General features: G+C 45.1%; 1 protein-coding gene across 6 annotated transcripts in view; it reads left to right on the top strand.

Moving 5' to 3' along the window:
* Positions 1-20,499, top strand: part of LOC117962939 (cAMP-specific 3',5'-cyclic phosphodiesterase 4B-like) — a 210,836-nt gene that overhangs the window by 175,690 nt on the left and 14,647 nt on the right. For all 6 annotated transcript variants that reach the window (XM_059006986.1, XM_059006985.1, XM_059006984.1 and 3 more), the window contains 5 exons: positions 1,676-1,861; positions 2,646-2,682; positions 3,103-3,173; positions 4,234-4,283; positions 6,820-6,932. In XM_059006986.1, coding sequence (XP_058862969.1) covers positions 1,676-1,861; positions 2,646-2,682; positions 3,103-3,173; positions 4,234-4,283; positions 6,820-6,932 — 457 coding nt within the window. The remainder of the gene's footprint in view (positions 1-1,675; positions 1,862-2,645; positions 2,683-3,102; positions 3,174-4,233; positions 4,284-6,819; positions 6,933-20,499) is intronic.

The following is a 20,499-nucleotide window of genomic DNA, read 5'->3' as shown; positions in this document are numbered from 1 at the left end:
AGCGCTGCAGACATTAACAGCTTTAAGTTTTTCATACCTGTACAAAAAACGTTGCCGAGGGTAACAAGTTTATATACAAAGGCGCAGTTCTTTGTCCCAATTGAAGCAATCTGGCTTTATTTACTTTTGTGGAGTGTGACTATGGAAGGCGTGGCTGGCTGTAACCAAGCCTTGGTTGACGTGACTCCTTTGCACTCCTTGCAGATATCGGACACGCATGCACCCCCACCCCCACGGGTTAGTCTTTAGACCTGGGATTGCTGGGAGGTGTGTGTGTGTGGTGCCTTTGTGGCATCCAGCAGCTCTTGGGGTTAAACATTAGTCGCTTCCAAAGGAAATTCAGCAAGCAGCATTAAAAAGTGATATTTGGTTTATGTTTTCCACCTGTTTCTGATTGTGGGTTCTGATGATCCAGTACTGAATTAGAATCAGGTTTTTCTATCGTCTTTTTTCCTGGTAGAACTCTAGCTGCCTTGCCCGTGTCACTCACACCATGTGACAATGTGACCTTTGCACTCCGTTGGCCCAGCTCTACTCTGCCTGCGTCGTGAGGGACCTGTCAAGCTGAAAGATCTTTTATAACGTTACGGAGATCTCGCACTCAGAGTGTCAATGACAGAACATTCAAAACAGGTTCTATGTAAAGCACATTTAATATCAGCTTTTTGTCTGTTTTTATTTAGATTTAACCGCTTGCGATGTGTTTCGAAGTGTTCGGTGGCTTCCTCTAATCAAGTTGAGAGTGTACTTTCTCTTGCAAGCTTTGTGTGACGCAGCAGAGTGAGCGAGAAGCACACTCTCAACTTACCTCCTCTGGACACTTAAACGCATGCAATAGAAGCATAGGGAATTATCATGCAAATCTGGTCCAGCAAACTTTTAAAAGGGCTTCAAACTCTTCTGCATGAAGTTGCAACCAACGTACAAACCTGAGCACACCACAAGTGGCACGTAACTGGTTTACAGTTGAGCGCACAGCTATTTTCTGAACCAGCTGATAGAAATGCATGCCAGATCGGATGTGTGTGCTCACGCTTGACCAGTCAAAGGTTTGGAATTGGTTCCGAAGTGGCGAGGAGTGTGCGAAGAAAGCCAGCTGGCTTCTGTGGGCAAAATAGCATGCCCACATAACACAGAATAATGTCTAAACACACCAGCAAATTAACTAAAGACTTAAAGCCATATTGGGGTGTGTTTTGGGCTGGGTGCTATGCTTTTTACAAGGACAGCATACAGTACAGTGGCACAGGCTATTGCTGAAATGTCACCAGTCTGTGAATGCTTTTAGAATCCGAACATCCCGATAGTCTCAATAAAACAATGCCATGTTATCACTGTGAGAGGGCTTCCCTGTCTGGGATTGACAACACATTTTTGGCATCCCTGTGGTATCTTCACACTGTACAGTAAGTGTGCTCTGAATCAGACAGCTTACTCTCCACAGATAGCGTGTGAACTCTCAGGGTGGGCTGCCTGTTAATAAGCGTGGCAAACATCGCTGTTTCTTACTCTGTACTCTAACTTGTAAAAAAGCCAAGCTGAGGGGCATGGCTCACTCTCTGTGTGTGCGTGGTTGGGTAGCTTATTCTCTGTCTGTGCGTGGTTGCGTGGCGCACTCTCTCTGTGTGTGACGTGGTTGCGTTTCTCACGTGTCTTGCTGTTTGTTTCTTTGCAGTTTCGAGGTGGAGAATGGCCCCTCCCCAGGCCGCAGCCCCTTGGACTCGCAGGCGAGCCCGGGCCTGGTGCTGCACCCCTCCTTCCCGCAGAGCCAGCGGCGAGAGTCCTTCCTGTACCGCTCCGACTCCGACTACGACATGTCTCCCAAGACCATGTCCCGAAACTCGTCCATCACCAGCGAGGCGTGAGTGCGGCTCTGTCCTTCTCCGTCCCTCTCCCTCTGTCTGTGTGCAGCACCTGGCTGTCCATCCCTCTCTCTATCCCCTCTCTCCCTGTCTGTGTGCAGCACCTGGCTGTCCACCCCTCTCTCTATCCCCTCTCTCCCTGTCTGTGTGCAGCACCTGGCTGTCCACCCCTCTCTCTATCCCCTCTCTCCCTGTCTGTGTGCAGCACCTGGCTGTCCATCGCTCTCTCTATCCCCTCTCTCCCTGTCTGTGTGCAGCACCTGGCTGTCCATCCCTCTCTCTATCCCCTCTCTCCCTGTCTGTGTGCAGCACCTGGCTGTCCATCGCTCTCTCTATCCCCTCTCTCCCTGTCTGTGTGCAGCACCTGGCTGTCCATCGCTCTCTCTATCCCCTCTCTCCCTGTCTGTGTGCAGCACCTGGCTGTCCATCGCTCTCTCTATCCCCTCTCTCCCTGTCTGTGTGCAGCACCTGGCTGTCCATCGCTCTCTCTATCCCCTCTCTCCCTGTCTGTGTGCAGCACCTGGCTGTCCATCGCTCTCTCTATCCCCTCTCTCCCTGTCTGTGTGCAGCACCTGGCTGTCCATCGCTCTCTCTATCCCCTCTCTCCCTGTCGTGTCTGTGTGTCTCTCTCCCCCTCTCCCTCCTTCAATTTCAAATCAGCTGCTTGACATAAAATATTGATTTTGGAATGATTTTGCAGCACCGCACGCACACTCCCGTGCTCCTGTGCTGTGTGTCCCCTTGCTGCAGGCTAACATGCGTGTCTCTCTGTTCCTGTCCTAGGCATACTGAGGATCTCATAGTCACCCCCTTTGCACAGGTACAGTCAATTCATTTGCTGGAGTCTATTGAGTCACTGTCCTCAGGACCCCCTGTGTATTCTGGTTTCCATTCCAACTGAGCTCTCAATTACTTAACCTAAACCCTTAATTGGACTAATGATTTGCTTAATTAGACCTTTTTTAATTGGCCTAAAAAAGTTGCAGTTTTCAAGTTACTTCTTAAAATTTCCAACTGTTTAAGAGCTGAAAACAAGTAAAGGGTGAGACCGTTTATACTTTACTGCTTGGGAGTGGAGGCCACATCACCAGGCAAAATAAAATATGTGAATTTTGATCGAACACATGGCACAACTTAGACTCTTTTAAAAGCGCTATCGGATTTTCTTTTCGTGTTTCTAAATGTCCCGTGACGGTGGCGTGTGTTTTAATGGGTGTGTGTGGTTTTTTTTTTGTTTTAGGTGCTGGCTAGTTTACGCAGCGTAAGAAACAACTTCTCTATTCTTGCCAATGTCACCACCCCTACCAACAAGTGAGTATCTGTGCCCATCCTCAACACTTCACTGAATACTGAGATCCTCTGATTTGAGGCTGTTCTGTATACATGCATGCAGCTCTGGCCAAAAGTTTTGCATCACCTAGAATTTTAGGATTGAGACATAATTAAAAAATATATATACAAATATAATTTTAGATATTTTATTTAACATTGTGTAATCGAAGAAACTGTAAACTTAGGGAGGCAGTGCGGTCCAGTGGTTAGAGTCCAGTCCAGAAGGTCACTGGTTCAAATCCCACCTCTGCCACTGACTGACTCACTGCGTGTGACCCTGAGCAAGTCACTTCACCTCCTTGTGCTCCGTCCTGCGGATGAGATGTTAAATCACTGTCCTATTGGAAGTGACTCTGCATATAACACACAGTTCACAGCCTGCCTCTGTGAAGCGCTTTGTGATGGTGCTCCACTATGAAAGGCGCTGTCACATTTTTGTCTCTTTTTTATATGAGTATATGAGAAAACTACAAAGCAGTGTGTAATTCAATATGTTAACGTAACATTATTCAGCAGGTTTCATTCGACCTTTATTATTATTATTTATTTCTTAGCAGACACCCTTTTCCAGGGCAACTTACAATTGTTACAAGATATCACATTATTTTTACATACAATTCCCCATTTATACAGTTGGGTTTTTACTGGAGCAATCTAGGTAAAGTACCTTGCTCAAGGGTACAGCAGCAGTGTCCCCCACCTGGGATTGAACCCACGACCCTCCGGTCAAGAGTCCAGAGCCCTAACCACTACTCCACACTGCTGCCCTTAGTGCTTTATAAAGCAAAAATAGTTTATTCTATGGAGTGATGCAAAATGTTTGGCCACAGCTGCACACAAAACAGATGGTTTATTTTCTAAACCAGCTGGGGCAGCAAGAATGTCTCAACTCATACAGCTGCCTTTTCTGAAATGGCCAGCAGAGGGAGAAAGAGTATTGTTTTTTGTTTTTTTTTCTCTCTCTCCTGCAGAGGGACAGTGTTTTTAGTGCTGGCCTGTCTCAATCACTCTTTCATTGCAGTTCTCTGTTTGTCCACAGGAGGTCGCCAGTCGTCAGCCAGCCCACAGTTTCCAAGGCCTCCCTTTCAGGTAGGGCTCTTGGTTCTCAGAAATGCAGCCCGGTCCTTCTGCACTTTCAGGGTTGTGACGATATGCTACAGAAAAGGCCAGGCTTTGGCAAGACTTTCTGCCTTTGAACAACAGCTCCAAGATGATATCAGACGTCTAACATAGCAATCCCAGTCATGATTGGGTAATACTACTACTGCTACTACTAATAAATAATAATAATACTTTCATTGCATTCAATCATCAGGATCAGGGGGTATGTTTAATAGGTCCAATTGGAAATATGTATTGAATCCATGCTGGTATGGCAAGCGGTCACCTTGCCTTCACTAGTGTGATTCTGTCGTCCGTCCTTTAGAGCAGTGATTCCCTTTCATTTCACTGTGTTTTGTCCCCATCTTGGTGTTTTAGGTTTTGTGAATATAAGTACATCTCTGACTAAAAGTTTTGCATCCCCCTATAGACTGAACTGATCTGTCTTCATAAAGTCGAGTGAAACCTGCAGGATAATGTGACGCTAACATATTGAATTACACACCGCCGCTTTGCAGATTTCCCATATACTTAACGGAAAAACTGACAAAAATTGAAAAATGTGACATTTCGAAAAAAAAACTGCTTCTATTATGGCTTCCTTCCGGTAGACCTTACGATATCATTTTTGCAGTTTCTTTGATTACATGATGTTAAATAAAAGATCTAAATTATGTTCATATAGTTTTTATTTTAGAAATGATATCTCAATCCTATAATTGTAGGTGATGCAGAGCTTTTGGTTGTAGTTGAAGGTCGGGTTCACGTCGACACAGACCTTGTCTACAGAGCTACAGTCCCATTTCCTCTTGGCATCCTGTTTTCAAAGAGAGCAGACCGGCGAGCCATCACGCTGGTGTGCTTTTTTATTCTCCCAGAAAGACAAACAAACACAAGCCTCGGCCAAGCCGTGCAGAATAACAGACAAGCGCCGGTCCGCAGGGTTACACAGGTCCGCAGAGCAGGATTGGGATACAGCAATACCAGGTCCCTTTCGCCCTGGGGTGCTTTTGTAAAACAGGGGGGCGTAGAACCAGCCAGCTGGCCGCTGGTTGTGGAAAATCAAGTGTTTGGTTTGGAGTAGGTAGCGGATGTGAAAGGGACATACGAGAGAGATAAGGGTTCTGTTTTTGAGTTGAAAATGTTTGCTGTAAAAAATTGCAAAGACAGAATGTGACGCACGTGTTTTTTTTTGTTTTTTAATTGTACCACTTGTCTTACTTAGTTGTTGAAGTAGATAGGGCAGGTCTGGAACAGTACAACTCCTGTCCTACAGACGTGGAGGGGAGTAAGCTGTCACACTCTAAAGTGGAGACCTTGGCCAACTCAGACAGATGCATAGACAAACACACAGGCAAACACACGCCCACAGACAGCCAGACACAGGACAGGCACAGTCACAAATAGACACACTCACAGACACATTCATTCTCTCAAACACTCACAGATAGACACACTCACAGACAGACACACACACAGACAGACACAGACACACTCCCACTGTAGCAGACAGGCACGCACACTCCCACACGCAGCGAGACAGACAGCCCCTGCGTTCGCTGTGATAGCTGTTTTCCTGCTCTTGGGCCTGGGGGGACAGATCAGATTGTCCCCACTGAAGAGCCCTGGCTGCTCGCTGGGGTATGAGAGCAGAGGCATTGACGTCAGCCGCCTGCCTGTCTGCCTGTGTGTCAGGAGAGGGGTGTGTGTGTGTGTGTGCGGCGCGGAGACCGGAGGCCACGACAAAATATCCCTTACAGAACATTTCAATACCCCCCCTTGGGATACCATTATAATACCCGGTGCATTAAAAAAACCACAGCAGAATTTCTATCAGAGCCAGCATTGCCAACGCATTAGATGTGGAGCTAGCTTTGCACAGCCCTGATACTGTAGCACGCTGTCTGGTAGTGCCATGGTATTGCCTCACACCATTGTAGCTGCTATTCCCCAGTGCATTGCCATTGGTGTACAGTGTACAACTCCTACAGTGCAACAGCTGCATGGGGTGCAATGCTGTACATACCAGCCAGTATATAAGCACAAAATAGTTCAATGAAAGCCCGATTTATACTTCAGCGCTTACCAGCCCATCCTTGTCGTATAAATATTATTATTATTATTATTATTATTATTATTATTATTAATAATAACAGGCGTTGTTGTTTGGTTTGTCGCTTCACTTTCCCAGGATGCTGGCGCTCAGAGCCCGACTCGTGCTGTGAGTTGATCCCCTTTCCCTCCAGGCCTCCGCCAGGACAGAGAGGAAGACGGAAGTGCGGGCTTCCTGCACTCAAACACACTCTCCTGTACCGTGCAGCTCTAACAATTAGCCAGACAGGGAGGCAGGCAGGCAGGGAGGCAGGCAGGCAGGCAGGCAGGCAGGCAGGCAGGCAGGGAACTATGCGGAGAGGCTGTGGATCGGAGCTGGGGTTCTGGGCTGGCCTGCCTGGGTCAAGGGGAACTCTGGGTGTCTCGTCGGCTGCCACTGACCTTGCCCTCCGTCCTCTCTCTGCTTCCACAGAGGAAACGTATCAGCAACTGGCCAAAGAAACTCTGGAGGAACTGGATTGGTGTCTGGACCAGCTGGAGACCGTTCAAACCTACCGCTCCGTCAGCGAGATGGCCTCCAACAAGGTATGGTACGGAGAGCCTGCAATGCACACAGCAATCGCAAAGAGACAGCACTTTAACATGTTGTACGCGACCGGCTTGCAACTGGTACACACCGGCAGTCCTTCTTTATGACGATATGATTCCTGAACCACTGTGTTTGTACCACCGAATCACAGAGGAGTTATGAGGAGCTTTCAAAAGTTCCTGTTGGGGAAGCAAAGCAGCCACTCTGTGTTGTGCATTGCGGTGAAGTCTTTTTGTCAAATAATTGAACGGTGCCCTCCGTCACATTTTCAGTGTTGAAATTGGGTTGCAGTGGGGCAGGTCTCTGTTTTAAGATTGAGTTATTGGTACACCTGGTGGTCCCTCCTGCTGGAAGCACTGGTACTTGAGATGAAAAGGTTGAAAACCATCAACGGGGGGGAGGACGAAATTATTAAGCTGCGGACGGTGCACGGTGATGTCATCGAACGCTACAGCAGGTGCAAAAGAAATCTGTGAGATAGCTGAGCGTGGTCTTTAGCGATTCTCTTGCTGTGTAAAAGGCGTTGCGTGGTGTGCTTTATACATTGAGAGACGTATTAATGCATTGACGGTGTAGTCTGCGTCCGTGATCGGGGTTAGGGTTATTGATTGGATAAGCAGGGCAATGCTTTGCCATCTTTGTTAAAGTCTCAGAATGCCGGGCAGGAAGGAATGGTGTCCTGAATGGCTTTCCAGCATGTCCTGTAAGTGGGTAGCCAATGGCGAGATCTCGTCAGCTCGATTCAAACGGTGCTTCTAGTTTTTTTGCACAGCAGACAGCTTTGACCCCCTCTCTGAGTTCAATGCACTTGGTCTTCTGTAGAGCTGTTGTTGCTTCCTTATTACATCACTCCTGCACACCACAGGCATTGTTACATCACACCTGCAGACCACAGGCATTATTACATCACACCTGCAGACCACATGCATTATTACATCACACCTGCAGACCACAGGCATTATTACATCACAACTGCACACCACAGGCATTGTTACATCACACCTGCAGACCACAGGCATTATTACATCACACCTGCACACCACAGGCAAGAAACAACTCAAGCAAATGGGCACATTATTAGGTATTGAGAAATATTCTTTAAATAATATAGCTTTTTTTTTCTTCTTTCCTTTGTGCACAATGCCATTGTAATTCAAACAATGACCGTGAATAATATTCATACCTGACAGGTAAACAGCAGTGGGCGTGCTGAGCTGTGCTGTGCTGTGCTGAGCTGTGCTGTGCTGTGCTGTGCGATGGGTTGGGGGTGGGTTGGTTGACGCTGTTGCATTATTTTGGGGGGGTGTTTCAGGGTCCATTCCCTTATAGACCAAAGGTGGCCCCCAGACCGCAGGTTGAGAACTGTGCTATATAACAGTGATCGGATCACAAACAGTGGGCCATGTGCATTGGACTTACAGGGGTGGTCTGTCTGTGCGTGGACAGCAGTACTGCGACTTGCTGGAGATTGTTACACCTGTCCCTTGAACTTTGAGATGTACGAACCAATGCTCAGCAAGGCAAATTGTACAGCAGCTTGCACACTTGTTGAATTGCTTCTCTCTGTGTGGGTGTGTGTGTGTGATTGTGTGTGTGTGTGGCTGTACACTCCAGATCTCTGTAAGCAGCAGCAGTAGCTCTGTTTATGTCTGCCTCAGCTCAGTATTTATTTTTAAAGCTCTCAGGAAGCTGGCTAGGGTGTATTATACACTAGGATGCAATGCATTCTGACAGTGTGGGAAAGTTTGTGTAGCTGTGTAGAAGTTTCTGTGTGAAACAGTAACGACTGTCCTGTATTTAGCACACAGGGGACCAGGGTTAGGGTTAGTGCTGACCCTGAGGGTTTATTTACAGCACGTTTTGCCTTGCCTGTGTTGTACAGCTCTGGCCAAAAGTTTTGCATCACCCTAGAGAATTAACAAATGTTGCTTGATAAAGTCGAATGAAACCTGCTGAATAATGTCAGGTTAACATATTGAATTACACACCGCTTTGTAGTTTTCCCATATACATAACGAAAAACTGACAACATTGAAAAATGTGGCATTTCGAAATCTAGCATGAAATACTACTATACTACTATTATGGCTTCCGGTAGACTTTTGCGATATCATTTTGTAGCTTCTTTGAGTACATGATGTTAAATAAAATATCTAAATTATGTTGATATAGTTTATTTTTATTTTTTATTATGTCTCGATCCTAAAATTGTAGGTGCTGCTTTTGGCCACAGCTGCACGTTCTGATTTCCTTATAGAAGTGTCCCTCTTAAAGCAAGAAGCATTGCAAGAGTTATTGAAGCTAGTAAAAGGCTCGGACAATCAGTGTTAATCACTTGTAAGAGTATTAGCTCAGTTTGACCACCTGGTGGCACTGTCTGCTATGAACAAAATACAGCTTTAACAATGTTAATGTACAGTATGCATGTTTTATAGTATTAACCCATACTCTAACCCACAGGCCCCTCTTAAAAGCTTAAAGAACTAAAACATCTGTCACAGGGTCACAGACTCCATTCCCTGCTTGCCATTAGACAGCGCACAATTGGGTTTGCTGCGGATGGATGAGGGGCTGATGCCGTGAAGCTCACTTCACTATACTATCAGGAGCAGCGGCCGTCTTTTTAAAAGCGTCGCTGTTTTAATAACAATAGCAATTTGTAAAGTTTACAGTCATGTTTCATGGGCTGCTGTTGTGGGAACCAGCTCGCCAATAAGGTCTGTCCGTTACAGTAGCACGTGGAAGTCAATGCCGTCTCTTTCTGGTTGCAGATTTAACTAGAAACACATTATAATCTTGCTGCTGTGCTGTAGCGTGCGAAACGGGGCACGAGAGAGCGGGGGGGGGGGGGGGGGGGGGAATAAACTCCACACCGCTCCTTCTCTTCTAGTACTTAAAGGTATCAAGTTGAACAATCAATTCAGAAAAAAAAACCTGGACAAGCTTGAAACGCTTTTCTATATCACTTTAATCAGAGGAATCTGCAGAAGCAAGGTTGGAGCAGAGGGAGGGGGGTGGGTAGTGATAATGACATTTAAAATGTTCCACATGTGCAGTGTGAACATGGTTACACTGTAACGAAGAGACAGCATGCAACAGCGCATAGAGACATCACACAACAGCACATATATTAAATGAATCAGCAGATATATTAAATGATTACTTTTCACAGGTTTTTACAAAGGAGGACACGGACAACATGTCTCACCTAGAATATTGTGTTCAGTTCTGGTCACCTCGTTACAAAAAGGATATTGCTGCTCTAGAAAGAGTGCAAAGAAGAGTGACCAGAATTATCCCGGGTTTAAAAGGCATGTCGTATGCAGACAGGCTAAAAGAACTGAATCTATTCAGTCTTGAACAAAGAAGACTGCACGGCGATCTGATTCAGGCATTCAAAATCCTAAAAGGTATAGACAATGTCGACCCAGGGGACTTTTTTGACCTGAAAAAAGAAACAAGGACCAGGGGTCACAAATGGAGATTAGATTAAGGGGCATTCAGAACAGAAAATAGGAGGCACTTTTTTACACAGAGAATTGTGAGGGTCTGGATCCAACTCCCCAGTATTGTTGTTGAAGCTGACACCCTGGGATCCTTCAAGAAGCTGCTTGATGAGATTCTGGGATCAATAAGCTACTAACAACCAAACGAGCAAGATGGGCTGAATGGCCTCCTCTCGTTTGTAAACTTTCTTATGTTCTTATATTCTTATACCTGAATCGACACATGGGCTGGAGATTGAAGAATGGAAGGGCTGCTCTGCACAGTATGCGTGTCTAATGATATGTCTGTGCTTATTAGCATTGCGTTCCGTTATAAAAGTTTACTGCAGTGCGCGGTGCCAGGGTGAAACCCTAGAAAAGGGTAATACAGCATTGTGAACACATCCTGCATTGTAGTAAAGCACAGGCATGCTTCATAAAGAAGCAATGGGAGTTTAAGCCTCTGCTTTGCTCAGATTTGCACCTGGTTGGTTTTCCAAAGCTAAGTTCTGGTCAGCGCTGTTTTGGTTTGTGATCGTCTCGATAACTCAGTAAACCTAAGAAGTTTGCTGGAGATCAGGTCAGTAGTTCTTCTCTCAAGTGTGATTTGCTCAGATCTCAGAAAGCTAGTTGCAGCAGCAGCAGCAGGGTCAGGTCTATAAATACTTGTTCTTGGATTGTGATCGGCTTCGATTTCAAAAAAGCGAAGCAGCAGTCAGCACCTGTAGCCTCTGTGTTCAGCTATATCGGAGGCAGTGTGGGTTAGGGTTAGGGTTAGGGTTAGAGTTAGGGTGGTGTGGTCCAGTGGTTAGAGTCCAGGGCTTGTAACCAGAAGTTCGCTGGTTCGAATCCCACCTCCACCACTGACTGACTCACTGTGTGACCCTGAGCAAGTCACTTAACACTTCTTTTGCTCCATCCTGCGGATGAGATGTCAAATCAATGTCCTTTTGTAAGTGACTCTGCATATCATGCACAGTTCACAGCCTGCCTCTGTAAAGCGCTTTGTGATGGTGGTCCACTATGAAAGGCGCTATATAAAGATATGATATTATCGCAGCTTTTGTTCCGAGCTGGTCCAGCCTTGGCTGGCTCTGTCTTTCCATGTTTCCTTGTTTTGTGTTTGCTTTGTGCTGTTTCCTGTTGCCTGTCTGAAAGCTACGTCTCAGAATTTCACTGCGGTGCACCGCGGCAAACACCAAACACAGTGTAGCACACCGCCGCAGAAGCACCGGAAATGCACAGCAGGGGTCAACACAGATTCCTGCAGTGAACTACAATGGCAATGCAATTGCAGTCCTGTAAGGAGTCACAAAAGCAGCCACAAAGGGAACGTGTGCTACTTTGGAGAATGGAAGCACACATTTTGACATATCAGAAGTATGAACCAACGCACGCTGGTGACCCAATCCACTGGATCAGTACCAGACAGCCAGTGTGCCGCTGCACCAGAACATTGCAGTGCTGGTTCGGCACCCACTGTGCTGCCATTGCAGGCAATGCTGTATTGTGATCATAGTTCTGCTGTGCCTTGATTACCCTCGGATTATAATGGTACCCCACTGGTGTTTTTCAAACATTATTTCTGCAAGGCTAGACAGTGGGCTTTCTCTTGCATTTATTTTTTGCGACGTGTTTTAAAAGCTCATGCTATAAATCTCTTTGCAATAGGTGCCTCTCTCTGTGTTGATTTTGTAAGCACACTGCAGTGTTTGTAATCTATGTGTGCCAGACTAGTATGGCCAGCAGGCCCTTGTGTTTGTGCTGGTGCTGATGCTGGAAGGTTGGCCCCGCCCCTTGTCTCTGATTGGCTCCTGTCTGTGATGATGAGGGCTGCACACTGCATAGCTGTAGCTGTTCTCTTCAGAGCTGCAGTGAAGCAGGGATTCTTAAAGAGACAGTGCATGTTTTTTACAACTCTGACCTGCATCTCTAAACATTACAGTAATACCACGTAGATTAGAACTACAGCAAGCCGACCACAGCATTATCACGGATATGCTTTTGAAACTGATTTTGCAAAATAGTTGAGGTGCACACTGTCTGTCTGGTATTGACTATGGTGTGTTGCATGGATACCATATTTGCATTTGTGTATTTAAAAGCAAATGCATGTATATATTAAATAATAATAAAAAAAAATAGTTTTTTAACCAAATGTAAAACCTTTCCAATTTAGTGAAAGTATGCAGATCTAGTAAGTGGAATAGTGCTGGTGCTGAATTGTGGATCATATAGACCAGGGGTGCACAATTCCGGTCCTGGAGGGCCGGTGTCCCTCCTGGCTTTTGTTCCAACCTTGCCCTAAATTACTTAATTGGACCAATTATTACCAATTATTGGTCTAATTAAGTAATTTAGAACACAGTTGGAACAAAAGCCAGGAGGGATCCGGCCCTCCAGGACCGGAATTGTGCACCCCTGATATAGACAGTAGGTTTATAGAGAAACGTCTTCTGTGGTTGCAAACGCACAGTGTGTGGTTATTTCATCCCCGGCTCTCTTTGCTGTGCTCAAGGTGTCTCTTTTAAACAGCATGCGCTGTGAGCATCACACACCTCCCCCTTCCCCTGACACACTCTCTCACAGATACCCTCCTCCTTCCATACACAAGCACCTGACATCACATCCTCGCTTCTGTCACATCCCAGGCTGTGCTGTGCCAGTGCAGCAGGGAAGCAGGCAGAAAAACAGAGGAGAAAAAAACAAACAAAAAACGGACACAGTACGAGGTGGGGACACTGCTGAGGCTGGACTGGCTAGCTAGCTAGCACTGGACTATTCCCCACATTCCTCTCTTTCTATCGTTCTGTGCATATTTCTGTACATCTTTTGGCTGTACGCAGGAAAACAGAAGATGCTTTGAAAAAGAAGGACCTGTCCTCTGCCTTGTTCTCATTCAAATTATTCCTAATCCCCTGGACTCTGTGAATAGGTGGTTCGGATCACTGTGCTACTCGGGTGGCTGGATCATTGATCGCCTGTTGTCTTCAGTAGCCTGGAGGCCACTTGATTCCCCCGCACAGAGCACAGTGTTGGCTGCTGTCACTCTCTCCAGATCACACGCTTGCTCTCGCGCGCTCGCTCTCTCTCACACACACACACACACAGGCAGACGCACATACTAACACTCTGCCTGTCTGACTGGCTCGCTGGAAAGACTGCGATCAAACAGGGGTGGGGGGGGCGGAAATATATATAAAAAACGAGGGCAGTGGTACAAACAGAAAGGCAAAGCAATAATCTCACTGAATTGAATTCAGTTTTCTAATTGGATTTTTTTGCAGTTACTTGAATTGGATCTGCTGGATTCTCTCTTTCCTCCCTCCCTGGCTTCGGACTTGGACTCGGATAGGTTCTGAGCCCCCCCCCCCCCCCCCCCCCCCCTGTTGAGGAGGCAGGGTTGGAAGCAAGGTTGTCTGGTGTTTGTTGCGTGTAGGTAGGGGTTTGTTTGTGCTGCAGCAGCATAGCAGCAGCAGGAGGAGCGTTGCACTGTGGGAATTTCCTGATTGTCTGCAGTGAGAAAGGAAGACATCTTACTGCCATCACTCTGGACGAGAGGAAAGGCTGCTTGAGAGGGGGGCTGGCCCGGGATCTCGTGCAGCCAGTTTGCCCTTCAGGACTCAAGCTGGAAGACAACCTGGGGATTGAATTACAGTTAACCCACGCGGGGGCGAGATGTGATATCAGGTCTGCCGTTTGAGTTTTTTGTTTTTTTTTTTACCTGAAGGAGGGGAGGGTTGCCCAAACCCTTTTCCTTGCCTGCCCGCCGTACTGGAGTACCATACCTCGCCAACACGGACTAGGGGCAAGCCGTCATGCCACTGGGGGCACCTGCGCTACTGCTCAGCCTGTCTGCACAGCCCCTGCTCCCGCGTCCAAGTGGTGACTGAGAGGCTGGATGCTGCCACCTTGCACTGCCCACAGCTTGCCCAGTTCGCGGAGCTCAGTGAGGGCCACCGCCACCACAAGGTGCCCCGATCGCCCAGCCTGGCATCCCTAAGGGTCCACTTAGCCACAGCAGCGGCCGGGGGGGCTGAGCTGGAGCTGGAGCTGGGCAGCCCGGTGGGGGTATGTGGGGGCAGTCCTGTAGGGGCATCGGAAGTGTTCCTGGAGGGCGGCGATGCCTCCGAGGTTAGGAGGATGCCACTGGTGGATTTGTTCTGCGAGACATGCTCCAAGCCATGGCTGGTTGGATGGTGGGACCAGGTGAGGTTGAAAATAAAATTTTAAAAAATACTATTTACAACATTAGAGCTGGTGCATGGTTTCTGAAGAGCATTTTTTATGTATTGTGTTTGCTGTTTCATAATAATAATAATAAAAACAAATTATTTCAAGGGTTCATTTTTGTTAATGCCCACTGGTTCAAAAATAGAGATGCGCTGTGCATTGGCACCCAGTTACCCTGGGTAACATGCGGTCTCTGGGCCCTGTTCAGAAAACTTGAACTGATTTATCATGCAGCAGACACTTGCAGAGTGTTGTTGACATCAGACAGTCAGATCTGGAGGGGATGCATGAATACCAAACAGTGTTTAATGCATCGAAACCCTGTCGGAAAAAAAAAAACTCTTGAGCGACAGCTTTGTGAATAGGGCAGGTGTGTGGAGATGGCAGAATTTGCCAGTATTTCTCCCTGCTTTTGCAATGCATGCAGACTGGGAGGATTGTGTTGTGCTAAAGTGGCATGTGGTTTTGGGGGGGGATTGGAAAAGGCATGAATTCAGTGTAACACTTTGAGTGCCAAGCTTGGTATCCCACTGAGTCTGCAGCGTGTAAATTATGCTTGCAAGCCATTAGCTTCAATGAAGAGCAGGTGCAGTAGTTTCTAATGCAGCATCCTGTTGCATGGTGTGAATCAAAAGAAAGCCAGATCTCCTCACTAAACGCGATGGTATGGATGAAATAAGGTTTGATATTCATAGGATTGACTATACTTGTACATCTCTGTCTTTTTCTATACAAGTTTGAAATGACTTGGTTAATTGTGTGCTTATGAATCCTGCAGCGCTGTATGAAAATACATCGTCACAAGGACGCATGGCAATAACACACAGTGTTATTGCATTTCAGTAAATAAACGCTTCACTTCCCTTATCTGGAGAAAACAAGACAGTATCAGTGTGCATGCATGCTAGTGCTTTCTCAGCACACACGGTAAATCCCATTCAGACACCTCATCCTAAAGCTGCATTGCACTTGAATTCAGGAAATCATTTGAGCCGTTCCAGTGCTGACATTGTGGGAGCCGTCCTCTGGTTTTAAACATGTGGATTAGAGGTCATAACATGCAATGCCGTTATTGTCTCTAATATATAGGCATTGCAACCCCCCAATGCTTCCTCTGGTAGTGCATTAGCCCCTTACTAGGAATCAATTGGGAAGGCTGTTGGGAATAATAAAAATAAAAATAAATCACTTAGGAATAACGGGAGAGCGTGGAGATGAGCAAATAAAAACCCACCTTTTTTTTTTTCCTGCACTTGGCATTGCTTGAAATCATGACTAGAATTGAATGCAGTCTATACAGCACGTGCTGCACCAGTTTAATGCTCTGCTTTTTTCTGTTTTGCTGTTTGATAATCATCTGCTGGTTGTCGCACCCTTGGTCTTACTGGGGTCGGTCACAGTGTTAGCTTTGTATTGCTCTGTAGTCTGGGATTTTAAGGTGCGTGTTTACAGGCAGGTATGTTACCTTATAAATGCACGTAGAAAATCTTTGAAAAAATTATTGTAATCAGTATAACAAAAGTATTACACAGACCTGTAAATAAACAGTGCTGTGTGTGTGTGTGTCTGTATACTGTGTGTGTGTATATATATATAATAAATATGGACTGGAGAGGAGGGCTATAGTGGAAATGGATTGCCTCGAGGGAAGCCTGTTGTTACCGACAGGGGGCTATAATGCCCGAAGCCGCAGAAGATAACAATATTCTTCCCGAGGGGCATTTTATTTTCCACTTTGAGTCTGCTCTACATATTGAATATATGAATCAGTCAAGAAAATAAGTGAGGCAAGATCGGATTGTAAAGACGACTTTATATATTTGGTTTAAATATGGCTGATACAGCATACGTAAATAAATAAATAACAGAAATAACAGAAAATGTTTTTGAAGTTCATACCGTATAGTTATCAAAGTTTTTGTGGTGTACAGCTCTCCGTCTGGCTTGCTGACTGCTGCATTATATATATATATATATATATATATATATATATATATATATATATATATATATATATATATATATACACACACACACAGCTGTGGCCAAAATTTTTGCATCATCCTATAGAATTAACTAATTTTGCTTCATAAAGTTGAATGAAACCTGCTGAATAATGTCACGTTAACATATTGAATTACACACCGCTTTGTAGTTTTCCATATACATAATGAAAAATTAAAAAATGTGACATTTTGAAATCTAACATGAAATACTACTGTACTGCTATTATGGCTTCCTTCTGGTGGTGGTTTCTTTGATTACACAATGTTAAATAAAATATCTAAATTATGTTTCTATAGTTTTTTTTTATTTTTTATTTCTCAATCCTAAAATTCTCAGTAATGCAAAACATTTAGCCAGAGCTCTCTCTCTCTCTCTCTCTCTCTCTCTCTCTCTCTCTCTCTATATATATATATATATATATATATATATATATATAATAAATGGCTTGCCGTACCTTATCCTATGAATTACACAAACACAGATTACAAATCTCACTGATAAAACAGATCAATAAGGCTTTCCGGGCTTCAGTTTCATTCTGTTTTCCTAGGAGCCTTTTTTTTTTTATTTAATAATTCTCAATCTCAAGTCTGAGTGGTCCTATGGTTAGGTATCAATTAAGTCTAATTATCTTTCCATCAGCTTATCCTAGCTCAGAGGTTAAAAACATTGCCTGTGTCTGTGTTTGTCTGTGTTTGTCTGTGTGTGTCTGTGTCTGTGTCTGTGTTTGTGGGTGTGTGTGTGTCTGTGTGTGCGTGTCTGTTTGTGTGTGCGTGTTTGTGTGTGTGCGTGTGTGTGTGTGTGTGTGTGCGTGTGTGTGTCATTTATTGTAGACGTTTGTCTAATACGGTTGTAACGAGAAAAAAATACATATTTACTAGCATTTTAAAAGTGCTCCTTATCTGTCTTAGACATGAGCAGATCATGAGACACGGTGACTTTACTGTAAATACAAGGCTGACAGACTCATGTAAAAGCAAGGTGCTTTTCTGCAAAACACTGGCCTTGCCCACTCTGATATAGCAGAACACAAGCAAACCTGGCCACAGGGGTGCCTGGGAATAATAAACAGATCTGCCTGTTTAAATACCAAACAAATCTGTTTATGGAAATGACAGCCAATATAGCGAGGAGGTGGGGCAAAATGTTATTTCACAGTAAAGGGTTCCCAACTGTTACACCCACCACTGTACGTTTCCTGAAACTAACCTGCTGTTTGTTCATAGAGCCAGCTCCTCCATAGCATCGGCAGAGCCTATACTGTCTTCACTGCCTCCCTGTGCACAGAGCAGAGGGAGGCTGTTCAGAGAGTATAAGAGCCTCCCTTTCTCTTCCTCTGCTCCACCAGCACAGAGGGAGGCTGCTCAGAGAGTATAAGAGCCTCCCTTTCTCTTTCTCTTTCTCTGCTCCACCAGCACAGAGCAGAGGGAGGCTGTTCAGAGAGTATAAGAGCCTCTTTTTCTCTTTCTCTGCTCCACCAGCACAGAGCAGAGGGAGGCTGTTCAGAGAGTATAAGAGCCTCCCTTTCTCTTTCTCTGCTCCACCAGCACAGAGCAGAGGGACGCTGTTCAGAGAGTATAAGAGCCTCCCTTTCTCTTTCTCTGCTCCACCAGCACAGAGCAGAGGGAGGCTGTTCAGAGAGAATAAAAGCCTCCCTTTCTCTTCCTCTGCCCCACCAGCACAGAGGGAGGCTGTTAAGCTCTTGTACTCACTGAATGTTGGGATGTGGGAACATTTGTGTGCAGGCTATTGACTCCTGAGCCTGCGTCTTGTCATTTCTGCTGAGAAAAGCCAGTGACGTGGGTCCAGCACCACTGGCAGATGGCAGAGTGTTGTGAGCCTGGCATGGGCCTGCATACATAAACATCCCCTGCTTTTGGCCTAACTTTCTATTTTCCATTGCTTGTTTAATGGTTTTTTAATGATCCTGTGGAAGAATTTGGCACGAGAGGGTACAGGAAGCTGGTCCCTTTGAAAAGAACGCTGCTTAAAAAGATTAAGATAAAAAATAACCCCCTTTTTTTTTTTAACCCGTACATTCACTCCTCCTTGCGTGACGATTTACAGAAGTTTTCTTAAAATCTGTTACTTTAATAGCCCAGTTGTTTGAAGTAATTGTAGCTGACAGAATCATGTCATCACTTGGCCCCGTTTTGCACCACCGGTAGTTGCCCACCTGATTGGCTATTGACAGGATGACAGCCGATGGAGGGGCGGGGATAATTTCAACCTCCAGGTGAAATCACCCAGGAAGTGCAAGCCATTCTGAAAGCAGGGCTTGCAAACAGATATTTCTTTAACCTAGTGTAGCACCAGATATTTCAAATGAACATACAGAACCTGTTTGTGTTTCTTTCAATACTGCACTTTTGAGTCCATGCTTTTGCTGCAGTAAAGCACACAGCTAAAGCGCGGTAATGTGCGGGCATGTACAGAAACTGCGGTAAAGTTATGTAAGGGAATGTTTATTCGTTGAGATCCTGTTGTAATACCACCCATAACCTGGAGCATTTCTGGTTTCAGCCTTAAAATGAAAATGTTTTTTGGCTTTTTCTTCCTGTTGTTGCACAGCTCTGGCCAAAATTTTTGCATCAGCTAAAGGTGATTTTAGGATTGAGATGTCATAAAAAAAATAACTATAAGAACATCATTCAGATCTTTTCTTTAACATCAGAGAAACTACAAAATGATATTGCAAAAAGTCTACCGGAAGCCGTAACAGTACAGTAGTATTTCATGTTAGATTTTGAAATGTCACGTTTTCGTGAAGTTTAAAACTACGAAGCGGTGTGCAATTCAATATGTTAACGTAACATGATTCAGCAGGTTTCATTCGACTTTATGAAGCAGAACGAGTTCATTCTATAGGGTGATGCAAAACTTTTGGCCAGAGCTGTAGTCATTGTAATTTACAAACAGAGCACAGTTTAATATCTTCGAACGTGCTGGGTGCAATGTATCTGAACTAAAGGATAGGTATTTGCTTGTTGTTGATGTTATTTTTAAGGGATCATTCTGCCATGGGTACCAGACAGTCAGGTCTAGCTATCCAGCCGGTGTTGCTATCTGTAAATAAGCAGACTACTGTTTCAGATTTTTTTTTTGCCTGAGGACAGAGTGTGAGGATGCAGTTGCTAGGGAGACCTTGCCTGTTGTCATGGAGATTATTCCGCGCGATTAGATTGGTCACTGGAACAGAGGGCTCGTCTGAACTGTTTTGTGGTGAATTGTAGAATGCGCAGGAGTGAATCGTGGGTAGAGTTTTGTGTGTGCGTGTGTGTTTTCAATCCTGTTATGAATTGCACAGAGTTGAGACTCCTAAAATGTGGCGGGACAAAAAAAAAAACTGTTTTTCATACACAAATACAGTATAGTGTCGCTGTACAGCTGTGGCCAAAAGTTTTGCATCACCCTATAGAATTAACAATTTTTGCTTCATAAAATGGAATGAAACCTGCTGAATAATGTCACGTTAACAGATTGAATTGCACACCGCTTTGTAGTTTTACTATATACTTAACGAAAAACTGTCCAAATATGTGACATTTCAAAATACTGTACTACTATTATGGCTTCTGGTAGAGTTTTGCGTAGGAGGCTGTGTGGTCCAGTGGTTAAAGAAATGGGCTTATAACCAAGAGGTCCCCGGTTCAAATCCCACCTCAGCCACTGACTCACTGTGTGACCCTGAGCAAGTCACTTAACCTCCTTGTACTCCGTCTTTCAGGTGAGACATAGTTGTAAGTGACTCTGCAGCTGATGCATAGCTCACACACCCTAGTCCCTGTAAGTCACCTTGGATAAAGGCGTCTGCTAAATAAACAAATAATAATGTTAA

The sequence above is a fragment of the Acipenser ruthenus genome, chromosome 34 (assembly GCF_902713425.1).
Source record: "Acipenser ruthenus chromosome 34, fAciRut3.2 maternal haplotype, whole genome shotgun sequence".
NCBI lineage: Eukaryota > Metazoa > Chordata > Actinopteri > Acipenseriformes > Acipenseridae > Acipenser > Acipenser ruthenus.
This window is presented reverse-complemented; position numbering and strand designations above follow the sequence as displayed.